The sequence below is a fragment of the Gymnodraco acuticeps genome, unplaced genomic scaffold, assembly GCF_902827175.1.
Source record: "Gymnodraco acuticeps unplaced genomic scaffold, fGymAcu1.1, whole genome shotgun sequence".
NCBI classification, from domain to species: Eukaryota; Metazoa; Chordata; class Actinopteri; order Perciformes; family Bathydraconidae; genus Gymnodraco; species Gymnodraco acuticeps.
The window spans coordinates 2,444,385-2,459,110 of NW_022990701.1; the positions used below are offsets into that span (position 1 = coordinate 2,444,385).

At 39.0% G+C, this 14,726-nt stretch overlaps 1 protein-coding gene across 11 annotated transcripts in view; it reads right to left on the reverse strand.

The window, feature by feature from the left end:
- Positions 1-14,188, reverse strand: part of prom1b (prominin 1 b) — a 32,295-nt gene extending 18,107 nt beyond the window's left edge. For 2 of the 11 annotated variants that reach the window (XM_034231431.1, XM_034231440.1), the window contains exons 1-2: positions 13,355-14,187; positions 436-497 (exon numbers count right to left, since the gene is read on the reverse strand). In XM_034231431.1, coding sequence (XP_034087322.1) covers positions 436-497; positions 13,355-13,628 — 336 coding nt within the window. In that variant the 5' untranslated portion in view covers positions 13,629-14,187. Of the gene's footprint in view, positions 1-435; positions 498-13,354 lie in introns of all 11 variants that reach the window. The other 9 variants (XM_034231434.1, XM_034231435.1, XM_034231433.1 and 6 more) reach the window with 6 other exon arrangements.
- Between the last annotated feature and the right edge of the window lie 538 nt (positions 14,189-14,726).

Sequence of the window (14,726 nt, forward strand, 5' to 3'; positions counted from 1 at the left end):
CGGGATGTTAAGAGCATTCCATGGAATATAACAAAAAGTGTATCTCGAGCCGCTTTCTCAAACTTACCTACCCCACCTTTAACTGCCTTTTTGTTTTGTAAAGTACTGTTTTTAATAATAACAAGCGTCAAATCAAAGTGGGGGAATCCCAAAAAGCTTGTTGGAATCGCAGTAACAAGGCTATTATATTACCCTTTTGTGATTCTTACCGTTATGTGTTTAAAATATTATAGAGACTTTATAGATTATTTCATGTTCTATTAAAAAGGCCACTCTAAGGCCTTAAAATCCCATTGAAATGATTACAAATAAATGCAAAAAACTAAATCTCTTACAGGTGTTAAATTAACAAATGTATTAACCAGTTAAGTATCATTACTGCTTATTATCAAGACTAAAATATGTAATCTCAATAATCTTTTAAACCAAACATACCTTTCTCCATTCTTCTATTTTGATTCCTCCCATGTTTTGTTGAATAACTTTAATAATCAGATCTGAAAAAAAGATAGAAGAGATAGGTAAGCACACAAGTCTTTCAATCTGCAGGAATGTAATTATAATCACTTGCAGAGTTTACCAGGGTGTATACGGATTGTACAGAACGTGGTATGAGTCATCTGCCAATTTTACAGTACGACCAATCAAACACACTCCCTGCACTACATTTGACGAGCTAAGCTGGAGGGGAAATCCATTTATCTGTTCATGAGCAGACAACACAGCTTACGTGGATTCATATTTTAATTTCCAGAGGACAGTATTGCGGAAGGATTTATCTACTCTTATATCTGACAGATGTGTGTTTTTACGGAGGCTGTTATTACTGTGTAGTTTGCCGATGAGACATGCACTTCAGTCCATCTGTCTGTGTGTTTTTATAGGTCAGCCATCACTAAGCTCACCTGGATGGTGACTCACCCTAAATGTGAATCGGGGACACACAGATTTCTGTGCACACGTACTGGCAATAACACTTGTATGCACACGGACTCATTCACATTATATATTTTACAACATGTACAGTTAAAACATTATAAGTGGATGTGTGTTCATCTACAGATCAAGCATACAATGTGTACACAAACCAGTGGAGTATTCTTTCGATGATTATACTTTTTATTTTCTAAAACGTTATACTTCTACTAAACTACAATTGAGGGATAATATTGAGCTTTTTTTTCTGTATTATAATTTTCTCAAATACTAATAATAGACAACTTATATATTATTATGCACTATTATAGAAAGCTAGGCAGCACACAAAATGGCTACCGTTGGCCCCAACATGACCTGCTTACACATGAATGCGTAAATATTTAGAAACCTATCAAATGAAACTGTTTTTATTTTTCTGAAATTGCATTTTTGGTTCTCTAGATTTATTTTGATGCTTTGTACTTTTACCTATGTACAATGTTTTATTTAGGGGTTTTACTAAAAGTCCATAAATAAAATATCTGAATACTTATTTCACCAGAGATACAGACATATTTATATCGACATACAGTACATGTTGAATTCAACATATTAACATTGAAGACTACCTGTTTGAAGCTGCATCCCGAGTCAAAGCAATATACTGTATTCCAGTGCTTGCTATCATTCAGTGAGATTTCTCCCATGATATCGGCAAATGACACGATATACAAATGTCTGCTCTTATCTATTCTTTTAGAAATGTAATATCGTCATAAACAGTAACATGCCTCGGAACAGTAGGTGACTCTGCTCTGCTGTTTGCAATGTAAACAGATGGAGGCCAGTTTATCATTTAAAGCTGACACACACACACACACACACACACACACACACACACACACACACACACACTTTATTGTCACTATCAATTCAAATTCAAATGTCCTGATGATATCATGTAATCAACAAAGCCCCCATGGTGGTATCTTTGAACACACTACACATGGTAAATGAGAGAGAGAAGAAGTTTCATTGACTCATATTTGAACACTGTTTAGTCTACACAGTTAATCAAATAATATCTATTGAGTGTTTAATTAGATGTTTTGCTATTCCTTAAGTTGAATAATTGGCTGCAAAGCAACTGCCTCTGTTTCAAGTGTGTGCTTTAAAAGTAAAATGTCTCTGAATAAGCCTCAAGTCAAAGAAGTTGAGATTTTGGATATCTTTTGTGACCACATGGATGATCCTCTGAACAGCAGCACCGTCCTCCTCTCCGTCAGGGAGGTGTCTCTCTTTTCCCAGACCTGTTTATAAACCTGCAGGAGCCGTCAGACTGTCATGTCGGGTGAAGACATTTACCTGGTTGAACTCTGCAGCTGCAGCATATGAACACATCTGAGTCATATCCATGCCACCTGTTGTTGCTCAGCTACTTAGTTAGCATTAGCTGCTGAGGGCAGTTAAGCTTAGACAGCTTAGTTCAGTGAGCCAACATAAGAGTAAGCTAATGCAAATGAAAGGAAGAGGGGGGGTGAACCTGAGTTAGACCTAAAGCAAATGGAAAGACCACCGTCTAACTCAAAAGAAATCCCTTCCTCATCCTGAATATACTGTAGACAAAAGTAAGGAAGTGAGGAACTCATTTCTTTCCAGAGCCGTACAAAATCATTTGAAAGTTTTCATATCGTTTTTTACAATAAGAATTATTTATTTTTCTTTCTTACATTTCTATTATTCAGTTAAAAAAGCTGTATTTCTGCAGAGTTGCAGACTAAGATTAGATAAATAAATATGTGTACTATTTGAAGTATTAGAACGAATAGATTCTGGCTGTGGCTGTGTATGATTGTTCAATTGTCAACGTGTTTTTATCTAACAGAATAATCTCCTTTAATCTAGATTTCTTAGCTTTCACAATGATTTTCACTGTGGTCAAAAAACGGTGTCATGCCGCACACAAAGGGAGCTAGTACTGATTTGTTTTTTCATTAAATACAAAAAACAACAGATTTAATTCAATTAATAATTTTAGCAAAATGTAGGCTTTTCTTTTAAGGTGATGCCAAGAGACATTCAAAGGTTTATATTGACTACAAGCAGAACAAACACACACATAGAAAACACTTTGAAGCTAAAGAGCAAACCACCGAACACCGCAGCGAGTTAGCGCTGTTGAAGGCCGCACCTACAACCCTCTTACTGCCATGTGTAAATATAGACGCGCACAATCCTCTATGCTGACTGACCTGCTCTGGAAGATTATTGGAAGGTGGCGGCAAAGCCTTATGCAACCCAACAACTATTATTTAAAGTAAAAGTCAGCCCCACACACAGAAACACAAAGGGCATTTTTTATCCTGCATTCACCTAAACCCTGTTAACTGTGAAGTATATTAGCCACACTTAAAAACCTACATCTATAACTTGAAGCATTCAGTGGGAGAGATGATGAAGAAATACATCCATACATGTTGGTCAGTCTCTGCTCTCCGGACAGTGGATTTGAACATGTTAGATTGCTTTGAAAAGCAAGTTAAACCCAGTGGAGAAATGTACGTTTCTGAATATATTCAATCATTACAAAAATGGAAGACGGTTAGGGGAATAATGGGGCCATGGTGGAGTTACTGGTAGAGAAAAGTGCAGGAAAATAAATGATTGGCTACATTATTGGCTATATTTCCCAGCAGTAAAGTTTCAGTTGTGCTCTTTGGCTTGTCACCCCTTATAATGCAGCGATGTCTATGTGCGACCACTCATAACAGGTTCCACATGACGAGTGATATTCAAATCTGGGATTGTTTATACAAGAAATCACAAATGCCAGGTGCAAATCAAACAAAAGTAATACTATCCATTATGTCACAACAAGAAAAAAACAAATGTTATTTGTAAAATAAATGCATATGTCCAAAAGACCTGAAACTTCTTCAACATATTTTCTATGCAGTTAAACACTATGTTACACAGCGAGTTCATCAGGTTAACCCTAAGAAGGGGCTTCTGATCCCCCATCATTGGAACCACTGACACTAACAGTTTTCCCAAGACTAGATTTAAATAGTTTTGAAATAAGTTGAATTGGTAGGACAAAGTGAGATTGCAGCTCTCACTTTCATAAATGTATATTATAAAACCACAATGGGAACCTAAAGTGATTCTGTGGGATGCAATTCAAAAGGTGTTACGCAATAGTCAGGTCAGGTTATGAAGTACTTCCTGGTTGTTGCTTTAAATACTACTAACTGTTTGGTATACAGAATTACACAATGCTATAAGCACCGTATGTATTCTGAAGGCACCAGGAGCTAAAGAAAGTTACACAGCCCGCTGTGAGCTGGCCAAAGTAACTAAGAGGATTATACGGTATTTTCTCCTGTTTGCACTAGACACTTTATTAGACACTGCCCACAAGATGTTATAATATGGATTAGGTAAAGAGAGATAACAGACTGAGTCAATGTTGTTTTGATCAATTGAGTGACTTTTCTGATCTATGGAATATAAGAGAATAGATATTTTTAGATTTAGGTATTTAAGATTTTATAATTACAAGACATTAGCATCTACTTTAGACGCAGGAAAGGTTGCAATTGTATTATGTAGTTAAAGAATTAATTGATCTGCAAAAGTGTTGCTTTACAGAAATCAATTAATCCCGGTGTCTATTCTTTCCTTCCTCCCTTGTTTTGCAGATATCCTTATCAGGAAACTAATCAAGTTTTTTATTTTGTTGTTAATTCAATTTAAGGCATTATCTCCCTGATTAACAACATGTTTTTAACCAGTGAGTAATTAAAGCAAACAGATAAATACCCAGACTATGACCCACTTTCAGTACGTTCGTGCAGTCTGCGAGCCAGCATTCGTAAGCGTGTAAGTGTGTGTTTGTGTGTGTAAATGTGTGTGTGTTACAATGCCATCTGTAGCTGCGGTAGCTGTGTTAGCATTAGCCCTGTGGATGCTAATCCTCTAATCTACCCTGTGTGTATCAGGGGGATAAGACACACGCCCTGCTCACATAGTGCAGGAGTATAAAATACATCTTCCTTATGATACGTCACACAGATTTGTAAAGAGGGATGAGCGATCCAGATCCTGACTACAACCAATGAACCAATGACGACCTGTGATTCACGCTACAGCAGCTGTCTTGGAAACCTGAAACATTCATAATAAAACAGGGATTTGTGGAGATTTGTCTACAGACTTGTTGTGAGATTGTTCAACATTAGACCAATGTTCTTGCAAGGACAATCAACTTCCTTTCCTCAGTCTACCTTACATTGGTTTGTAATTCTCCATCTCAAACTCCAGACAACCTCAGCCCCTGTGACCCCAACCGGTCACCACCGCAAGAGCTAAATATAACTCAAGCCCTTTCTACAACTATGTACACGGGCACGCATTGGGCCACCGACAATACATTACTCGTATCAATGAAACATTCTAGGGCAGTGACCACCAACTGGCGGCCCGCGGGCCACATCCATCCCGCCAGACATTCTCATCCGGCCCGCACGACGGGGGTGACTGTGGCGTTGGCGGAGTGGTTACTGCGTTCGCCCCCCACCCATTTCTTTGTTTACAACGTCTCGTGAGTAAGGTGCAGTACCGGAGTCCAACAGAGAGGCAGCAGCTGCGGGACAGTAGACTGCCTACTGTGAAACCTTCCCTCCCCTGAAGAAGAAGTGATCCTTCGTTGTGAAGAGTCTGGTTAATGCGCTCCGCACCACAGCAGTAGCCCCGCTGCGACAGAGTCCAACAGAGGCTGGAGCTGCGGGACAGTAGCCTAGAAGCAGGGTTGGGTTGTAACCATAGACTGTATATATAAACGGTTGTAACGGAATACATAACGGCGTTACGTAATCAGAATACAAACATCAAGTAGGCTAACTGTATTCAACTGGCGTTACATTTGAAAAACGAGTAATCTGAATACAGTTACTTTCGTAAACCTGAAGTGAATACTTATTGGAATTATTGGTGGAAAAGTTTCCTCACAAAATGTATTATTCATCACCGGCAGAACTGTGTGCACACTGCACAGCGCTGCAGCGTGTCTGTGAGCGAGAGAGAGATGCAGCGTGTCCGTGAGGCCCCACCCCCGCACGCAGATGAGAGAGAGATCTCTTTTAAAATATATTGAAAGTTAGAAACGGAGATGGTTAGATAAAACGTGCAAGATAACGTTTATGTAGCATTTCTTTATTGTCGAAATGATGACATTTCATAACGGGATGAAATCAAAGTGAATGGCCTGCTGCTGCTGAATGCATGGGGCAAGTGACTGGAAAAAGTTTTAAAAGTTATTACATCGTTTCAGATAATAAATAATAATGATAATTCATTCTATTTAGGGGCGCCTTTCAAAGCACCCAAGGACACCTTACAATTCATAACATATTCCAAGGAAAGGTTTTAAGACAGTACAAAGAATGCAGTCTGGGTGATGTTTTTTATGTGGGGTGCAGATGAGAGAGCTGTCCAGAATGACACCAATGTTGTGTTTGAGTTCTTGATAAGCCATGAAAACAGTAAAATAAGTGTCTCCTGTTCACCAAAACATACCCATCTGTTATGGAAAAAGAAAGTATTCCAAAAGTAATCTGAATACTATTTATAAAATTCTGGGCTATATAAAAATCGCTGGCCCGCGATAGTGTCTATTGGTTACATTTCGGCCCTTGGACAAATGTAGTTGGTGATCCCTGGGTATCAACGTCAGAATCAGTACTGTCGAATGTCTGCATTTCCTAAAGGCAGTGTTTCCCCTACCATTGTCTTGGCGGGGTGCTGCGCCCCGGCAACGGAGCCCCCCCCCTGAAATTCAAGGTGTTTAATCTTTTCTTTTTATTTATATTTTTTATATATTATTTTATATAGCACGAAATTGCAACTAATCTATATCTACTGTCAGTTTTCACATTGAACATGTGCTCTTTTATTAAATAAACTAAACGCTTTCATTTTAAGTTGTGAGTTTAGTGTTTTTGACCCTAAGAAACACCGATGCATTAATCAATAACAAAATCCACAGCTCCTCTCTCTGCTCCAGAGGATTTAAAAAATATATATCCCAAAACCCACAGATTATCACTAGGGATGCACGATATTGGTTTTTTGAAACCGATACCGATACCGATAACTTCCTGCTTCTCAAGACCGATACGGATAACCGATAATAATATAATATATATATATATATATATATTAAATGTACCTGTAGTTTTTGCACACCTGGTGGTAAAAAAAAGACTAGTGGTGAGCAAATGACATGAGCATTACTACTATGAACAAAACAAAGCCAAGAACAGTTTTGACTCTCGTCAAGCGCCATCATTTCTATGATGAAGTTAGAGATCGTTTTAGCCCTGGGGTCGTCTCTGGCAAACTTCTTGCCTTTTTCAAAAGCCTCGTCGATAGGTAAAAGCCCCCGTGCCTTTGCAGCTGGCTTTGGATTCGCCGCTAGTTTAGCAGCGCAGGCGTCTTCGTACGCTTTTAACACACCATCGTAGCGATGGCGATGTTTCAGGTGACTAATCAGGTTGGAAGTATTATAGCTTGTTGCCTTTTTCCCTCCTCGTGGAACTTCTGCATTGCATTTGTTAATACAAATAGCAAGCGAACTATCTAACTCTGAAACTTTGAAATAGTCCCATACTACCGGCGACATGTTTGTTTACTGTACTGGCTTCACGGCCGCACACCATTTACGTCACAGCCAGGCATGAGTTAGGGAGCGCTGGATTTGTGAAAAACTCCCCTCTTCCTAAACCACTAATACCACAGTACTGGCAAAACGGGAGGAGCCGAGTGAAAAACAAGCGCCCCTCATCCCAATCCACCCACACCGCAGTATTTTTTTCTTTTTTTTGTACCCAAAAAATATATTGTATATTATCGGGGCTATTAATACTGTTATCGGGTTTATCGGGATGACGTCATAATTCCTAATATCGGACCGATAATTATCGGGCCGATAATTATCGTGCACCACTAATTATCACTAATATAATTTAAGAAGATTTATCTCAGGGACAAACTATGTTTTTTGTATGTAATTGTGATTACATAAATGGTGTTTATTTTAGAAATAACCTATATTTATTTTAGAGCTACATTGATTGGAAGAATAATTTAGTGGGAATGCAGCATTCCAACTATCTGTTCTTCTACGCACGAAATTCTTTAATTTTATTCCGCCCGTTATTTTGCCGGTCTTCTCCTCCCGCATTGAACATCGCAGAAACTCCGTTCGAACATCAAAACGTTCAGCTCGGTCGGGAATCGAGTGCTATTACTTTTAGCATTCATAACTTTCATAATTCCAGAGATACATCCCATAATTCATCACATTTTTAACCATTGAAGTCAATGGAGAAAATCTTCAGACTTGAACAATCTTCATGCGACTTCAACTGCTAACTGTTCCTTCATACTTTCACTCAGAAACCTCATTCCAACTTTAAAATGTTACACATCTTTCTGACATTATTCGTGTAACACAACTTTTAAATCTGATTCTTACTTTTAGAGATATTAAACATTGTTCAGACCTTGTTTTAGAGGTTTTCTTCACATTTAACATTAACTAGAGTGCGTGATGTCACAGCTAGAGTGTAGGAAATCTTGAAATTTGCCTTCATATTTTTTTTAAAAACTGCCATAATTTCCAAACCCTGCATTCCTGAGGCATAATTTGTCATGACAAACGTAGGAAAACATCTCGTAGCTTGAAAAATGACAAATAATTAAGCAAAAAATAATTATACAAAATGCCTCTTGAGGGCATGAAGTGACAAAAACGTTCAACATGTCTCCATTAAAGGCTGATATTTCCTCACGGCAGCAGCCACACACCTTTAGTTAAACTGCCAAAAAGGCCACATTATTGACCCGAAAGTACATAAAAAGCACACTTCAGATATTCAAGGTCCTTGAGATGCTTCACGCTTTGAAATTTCACCGATATCTGTTATGGTTCTTCAACAAAACGTTCACATATAATAGGTTTATCTCTCATTCAGAACAATGGAAACCTTTGATCTCTGGACACCTCGTTAGATCAAATATAATTAAACACCTGTGTCATGGAACACGATGATGTCATAACTCCAACTGACATGCTCAGAGCAGCAGACTTCAGATAAAGGTTAATGGTCCTGCCCTCAACAGCTCTACGTCAGTTATGGGGTGTGTCATCATATGCCGTTTCCATGGAAACGCATCCCTCGCCATAAAAGACGATGTCGCTATACATTAACTCCTATGAAAATGTTCAAAAAGTGCTCAAACTTCACATGTGGGCTAACAGTCCAGCCGTGAAGACGTCTACGGGACAGTTTTGAGATTTCTTCAAATGCCGTTGCCATGGCAACACAATGCTCGCCATGAAACACGGTTTTCTCATAACTTCAGTGAAAATGCTCCAAACGGCCCAAAACTTCACAGGTTTGGTAACGATGCAGCCATCAACGCATCTAAGCGTATTATGGGGTGTCATCAAATGCCGTTGCCATGGTGAGAGACCACTCACCATGAAACACGATGTCGCTGTAAGTCCAATGGACACGGTCCAATCGTTCCCCAATCTTCACTTGTATATCACCGGTCCATGCCTCAACAGCTCTACGCCAAATCTGAGATCTCACCATATGTCGTTTCCATGGAAACGCATCCCTCGCCATAAAACACGATGTCGCTATAACTCCTATGAAAATGTTCAAAAAGTGCTAAAACTTCACGTGTGCCAACAGTCCAGCCGTGACGACATCTACGTGAGAGTTGAGATTTCTTCAAATGCCATTGCCATGGTAACTAGTGGTGCACGATAATTATCGGTCCGATATTAGGAATTATGACGTCATCCCGATAAACCCGATAAAAGTATTAATAGCCCCGATAATATAAAATATATTTTTTGGGTAAAAAAAAGAAAAAAATACTGCGGTGTGGGTGGATTGGGATGAGGGGCGTTTGTTTTTCACTCGGCTCCTCCCGTTTTGCCAGTACTGTGGTATTAGTGGTTTAGGAAGAGGGGAGTTTTTCACAAATCCAGCGCTCCCTAACTCATGCCTGGCTGTGATGTAAATGGTGTGCGGCCGTGAAGCCAGGACAGTAAACAAACATGTCGTCGGTAGTATGGGAATATTTCAAAGTTTCAGAGTTAGATAGTTCGCTTGCTATTTGTATTAACAAATGCAATGCAGAAGTTCCACGAGGAGGGAAAAAGGCAACAAGCTATAATACTTCCAACCTGATTAGTCACCTGAAACATCGCCATCACTTTGAAGAGTCAAAACTGTTCTTGGCTTTGTTTTGTTCATAGTAGTAATGCTCATGTCATTTGCTCACTACTAGTCTTTTTTTTACCACCAGGTGTGCAAAAACTACAGGTACATTTAATATATATATATATTATATTATTATCGGTTATCGGTATCGGTCTTGAGAAGCAGGAAGTTATCGGTATCGATATCGGTTTCAAAAAACCAATATCGTGCATCCCTAATGATAACACAAGGCTCGCCATGAAACACTGTTTTCTCATAACTTCAGTGAAAATGCTCGAAATGGCCCAAAACTTCACAGGTTTGGTAACGATGCAGCCATCAACGCATCTAAGCGTATTATGGGATGTCATCAAATGTTGTTGGCATGGCGACAGATCATTCGCCATCAAGTTAGTTCAAAAGTTTGCAGTTCAAATATTCTTCTGCTTTTCCAAGCCTTTTTACTTTATTTTCTTCTCTCATCACACATTCAGGTCCCCAGTGTTCATGTATCATTTCAATCTAAATTCTTCACTTTCTTCTTACACATTACATTTCAGCATAGCAATTCAGCGTCAGCTTTTCAGCATAAAGCATTCCCACTAGCAATTTCTTCAGGAATTGCATTCTCTAGTTGATCTTTACTATTGAGTATATTGGATTTTTCCTGTAGAAATGGCAGGGGATGCTATATATTCTGCTTTTCCTCCTACTATGTTAAACTGAATATCTTTGGGTTTTGTACAGAAAAAGATTTTGGGAATCTTGGATGGACGTGTTTCCATATTTTGTGAGCTTTTATAGACCCAGCGATTATTGATAATGAAAATAATGGTTAGTTGCAGCTCTTCATGAAGAACAGGTGTATAGGATAGCTGTGTTTTACATTGCCTTCAATTCTTGCTCAGGTTGTCTGAGTAACACACTCAAAAGTTTGTATTCATAATGATCTATTTGAAGTTTTTGGATTCACAAACAAATGGATTTATAAGGAAGTGATATTGCGGCCTTTTCCAAAAATAGCTTTTTTTAATTGAACTACTGGCCCTCTCTTTGCAAAGTTAATTTAGTGGATTAAGTTGGTTGGCAGTCATCTGAGCCTAATGTCTTCAGTAAAGCAGATGTAAACAATGTAATATTGAACCTGAAAGTATGTCTGTTGTGTTTATTATGTGTCAATCAACATGCAGGATATGATTATGATATGTGGGATTGTGACAGGACATCCAGGTGGTCTCTACCTGTGCGTGTGTATGATAGTAATAAATACTGGAAAGTCCCTGGCGGCAGCATATGGTCCAGCGGATTAAGGTATTACGAAGGGATGCAGGTGACAGAGAAAGCCTCCTCTAATCGCTGATCTGCTAATTGATTACCAAGCCAGCGGTACTGACCCTGGACACCAAAATGGCAGCAATTTAAAACCTTCAATCCTATTGCACTATGTCAACCTCCAACGTGACCACTCACAGCCGTACATACGGTACACAAACAAAACACCTTTAGTTGGTTGTAGCTCTATATATCCATCAATTAACTGCACTACACCAGGTGGCCAGGAAAACAACATTCACCATGTGTGTATTGATTAAAGACGGACCTGATCACCTTTTAATCACCACGATAATGTTAAAGCATTGGCACCCAAGAGGATCATTTATGAGCTATTGATCCCAATAATCTGCTCATAGTGTTGGTTTTTGAGCTCACCAAGCACATATCATCAAAGCATGCCGTCCCTAACCGCACGTGTGCTGTTTTGAACCAGAAGTGTTTTAATTAGGTGTGTTGTATGGAAGTCATGCATCGAGTCAGCCATTAGATTCAAAGTTGAAGAAAGAATACAGATTCAGCAGTAGTGTGCAAACATTTCCGGCAAGCTCTTTGAGGTTTCCCATGTTTTTTGGACTTTGTTGTTTAGTTTGTGACGTAAATTAGATCAGTTAGTCTGTGATGCTTCAGACCGCTAATATGACCAGTGACCCGTCAACACAGGTTATCGCTTGCTTTGCAGGTTTATGTGAAAACACAGATTTCCTTATGGCTTATTTTTTAAGAGACAAAATTATTTTATTTTATTTTAACTTCATCATTTTGCCACCACCTAAAACCCCAAGTAGAGGACCATTTGGCTATATTTGAAGGCGAAGATAGATGGTGTAACCAGACAGACCACTGGCCAAAGTTTCTGCTATCTATCCCAGTGACTATCCAAAACTCATAGTCATTGGCAGTAAACACTGAAGGATTAGTAACATGCATTATTATCACGTTCCCATCATTAATTAACTGGCCTAAATTTGATCTGGCAGCTTCTCATTGCAGTGTGATGGACCCCTTAGTAGAGATCAGTGGTGAAAAGTAATTGGTAAAAGTAGATTTACTCAAGTACAATTCTGAGGGACTTGTAATTTACTTGAGTATTTGAATTTGTTGCATACTTTATACTTATACCCCACTACAAATCAGAGCTATATAGTGTACTTTTATTCCACTATATTTACTCTATTTCGTACCTTTAGTTACTTTGCAGATTTTGTTTATTGATGAGAAATATAATCAACACTGAATGCAAACTAGCTGCACGTTTACCAGCTTTGATAAACACTTTAATGCATCAATAATTGTAATCAAAACATATAATATTATTCTGAAATATATACTTTTTTTGGTACTTTACTTATATTTTGACAGTCATACTTTTGTACTTTTAATTGAAGGACTTGTACTTGTAACAGAGTTCCTACACTTCTACTTTTACTCAAGTACAAGATCTGAGTACTTCTTCCACCTCTGGTACTGATTTACAAGGTATTTATTTATTCAATCATACTTGTATTGCATGCCATACGTTATCATCATGTTTGTATCTTGTTTATTCTTTATATCTTAATGGTTTGGGTTCACGGAGGCAACCGCCATTAAAATGCTTTGCAGTGACATTAAAGCTGAAAACCCCTCATCAGGTAATGGTGAGTTTGACACCTGTTAGGGTCACTCCTAGTCTCCTACATTAGGTTATTTAGTGATATAAGCGTTGTGTTTATGCAGAATGACTTGAAGAAAAAGAGCTGAGAGTCCTCCTCAGAGGGGAATAAGACCCGGAGTAAAGATGAGAAACCTGGGTGGGGAGGAGGGGGGTGGGATAATCTCACCTTTAGGAAAGGTGTTCGGCTGAACAACGTAGAGAAAAGCGTGGACCATGTGGAAGAGAAGCCCAATAGGTCCTGGCTCAAAGTAAGCGTGGGTATCGTAAACAGCAGCCGGTACAAACCCAAAATCCAACGGCTCCACAGGGGGAGGGGACCGCTGTCTCTGCGGTTCCGCCCGGGCCTCCACCGGGGTCCCGTCCCTCTCCTCCGCCTGCTGCTCGCCGCTGGTGGTGGCCCCCCAGCAGAGCAGCAGGACGAGCCAACTTGTCCACAACATGGCTCAGAAAAGTCCAGCTTTATACAAAACAAATTAAGTAAAAATCCTAGCCCCTATAGGGGTTGAAGAGGGGAGACGCACGAAAGACACCTGTCCCTCCCGGAGGTTTATCCCCGCAGTTCACTATCAACCGTCAGAAACTTTTAAACTTCACATCCAACGGTCGAGTTTCAGCCGTTATCTCCTGCTTGTTTCCCGGTACGGAGACATTTTCTCGGATTTCTTCTACGACGACAAAAGAGGACTAACGGCCGAGGATGTGCTCGTGGTCTCGCTGTCCTGGCTCACTCTCACCGGCCCTAATCCCCCGTGCACGTAAAACCCCAGAACGCGCGCGCTCGCTGAAAGCTCGCCGGCTGTGCCGCGCGACACCGTGGAGTCAAATCACCTGTCAGTGGTGGGAAGTAACTACATACTTTTACTCAAGAAGCATACTGTAATTAAATACACATTAAGGCAGGTTACGTGTAAATTCACTGAGTATTTCTATTTTATTTTTTTTACTTTGAATTAACATGCCAGTGTCAAATAGTGTTTGACCAATCTAATGTCCAGGTTAATAACCTTTCTTATATGCTTAATTTCTTATCTTATTTCTTTATGATAACATGTTTAAATGTATATTTTAAAATCATTTTAAATGTAGGCTATATTGAACTGTATCACCAGAAGGACATCCTAAAGCTACCCAGATGTTTAAATATATTTTATTATACTTTTAGGCTATTTAATATAATTCAGAGACCGTTTGCATTTAGAAGGTGTCATGGGTTCTGGGTTATTGTAAGGTATATATATCACTATTTTGACTCATTTTAAAAATCGCATAATCTAGCTGTAAATGGATAAATTAATCAGCAGATCCATCGTTATTGAAAATATTGGTTAAAAGTTCAAAATAAGCTCCATCTCAACAACAGCAGAATCCTGCTTTTACATGAATGCAAAAATAAATTAACATTAACAGTGTCACAAGGGACAAACTTCTCCTTTGAAACTTTAAGTACTTTTTCCTGATCATACACATACTTTTACTGAATTAACATTTTCAATGCTAGGACTCTTGATTCTTTTTATGGTATGCTTTTACTTAAAAAC